The sequence below is a fragment of the Chinchilla lanigera genome, unplaced genomic scaffold, assembly GCF_000276665.1.
Source record: "Chinchilla lanigera isolate Chin_1 unplaced genomic scaffold, ChiLan1.0 scaffold00580, whole genome shotgun sequence".
In the NCBI taxonomy this organism is placed as follows: domain Eukaryota; kingdom Metazoa; phylum Chordata; class Mammalia; order Rodentia; family Chinchillidae; genus Chinchilla; species Chinchilla lanigera.
The window spans coordinates 5,456-5,974 of NW_004955981.1; the positions used below are offsets into that span (position 1 = coordinate 5,456).

General features: G+C 65.3%; 1 protein-coding gene across 1 annotated transcript in view; it reads left to right on the forward strand.

The window, feature by feature from the left end:
• Window positions 1-368: 368 nt before the first annotated feature.
• Window positions 369-519, forward strand: part of LOC102003401 (protein MTO1 homolog, mitochondrial-like) — a gene marked incomplete at its 3' end in the record, with an annotated part of 2,663 nt that continues 2,512 nt past the window's right edge. The window contains exon 1 of the mRNA XM_013510212.1: window positions 369-501. Within this exon, the coding sequence (XP_013365666.1) occupies window positions 369-501 (133 nt within the window). The remainder of the gene's footprint in view (window positions 502-519) is intronic.

Below are 519 nucleotides of genomic sequence, written 5' to 3' on the forward strand. Positions count from 1 at the left end.
CATAGTTTTAAACTCTAGTTTTTGTAGACAACCTAAAGTGAAGGTGATAAAGGACCAAAATCTCAACCTGACAGGGAAAGCGGTCAAATGCATTTTGTCTGCAGGCCCCTGAACAGTCCGCAGCCCGGGGGGCGGGGCGCGGGGCGGGGTGTGGCGGGGGGCGGGGCCTAGAGGCACAGACGGGCGGCCGGAGACTCTCAGGCGGGGTCGCAGAACCAGTCCCCTGACGCCCGAGACCGGAAAATTGCGCCGCGCCGCCAATCAGCGGCGACGCTAGACGCAAACGTGCTGCGCGTGACGTCGGACAAAATGGCTGCGTCCTGCGGGGTTTTTACTATCCCTTAGGCAGGCCCTGGACTTCCACCAGCATGTTCCCCCTGCGAGGCCGTGGCCTCGGGCTCGCGGCGTCCCTCAGCAGACAGCGCTTTCGGTCGGCGCGGCTCAGCAGCGACCACGCGGCGCCCGGCTCCGCGCACTTCGACGTGGTGGTGGTGGGCGGGGGTCACGCCGGGACCGAGG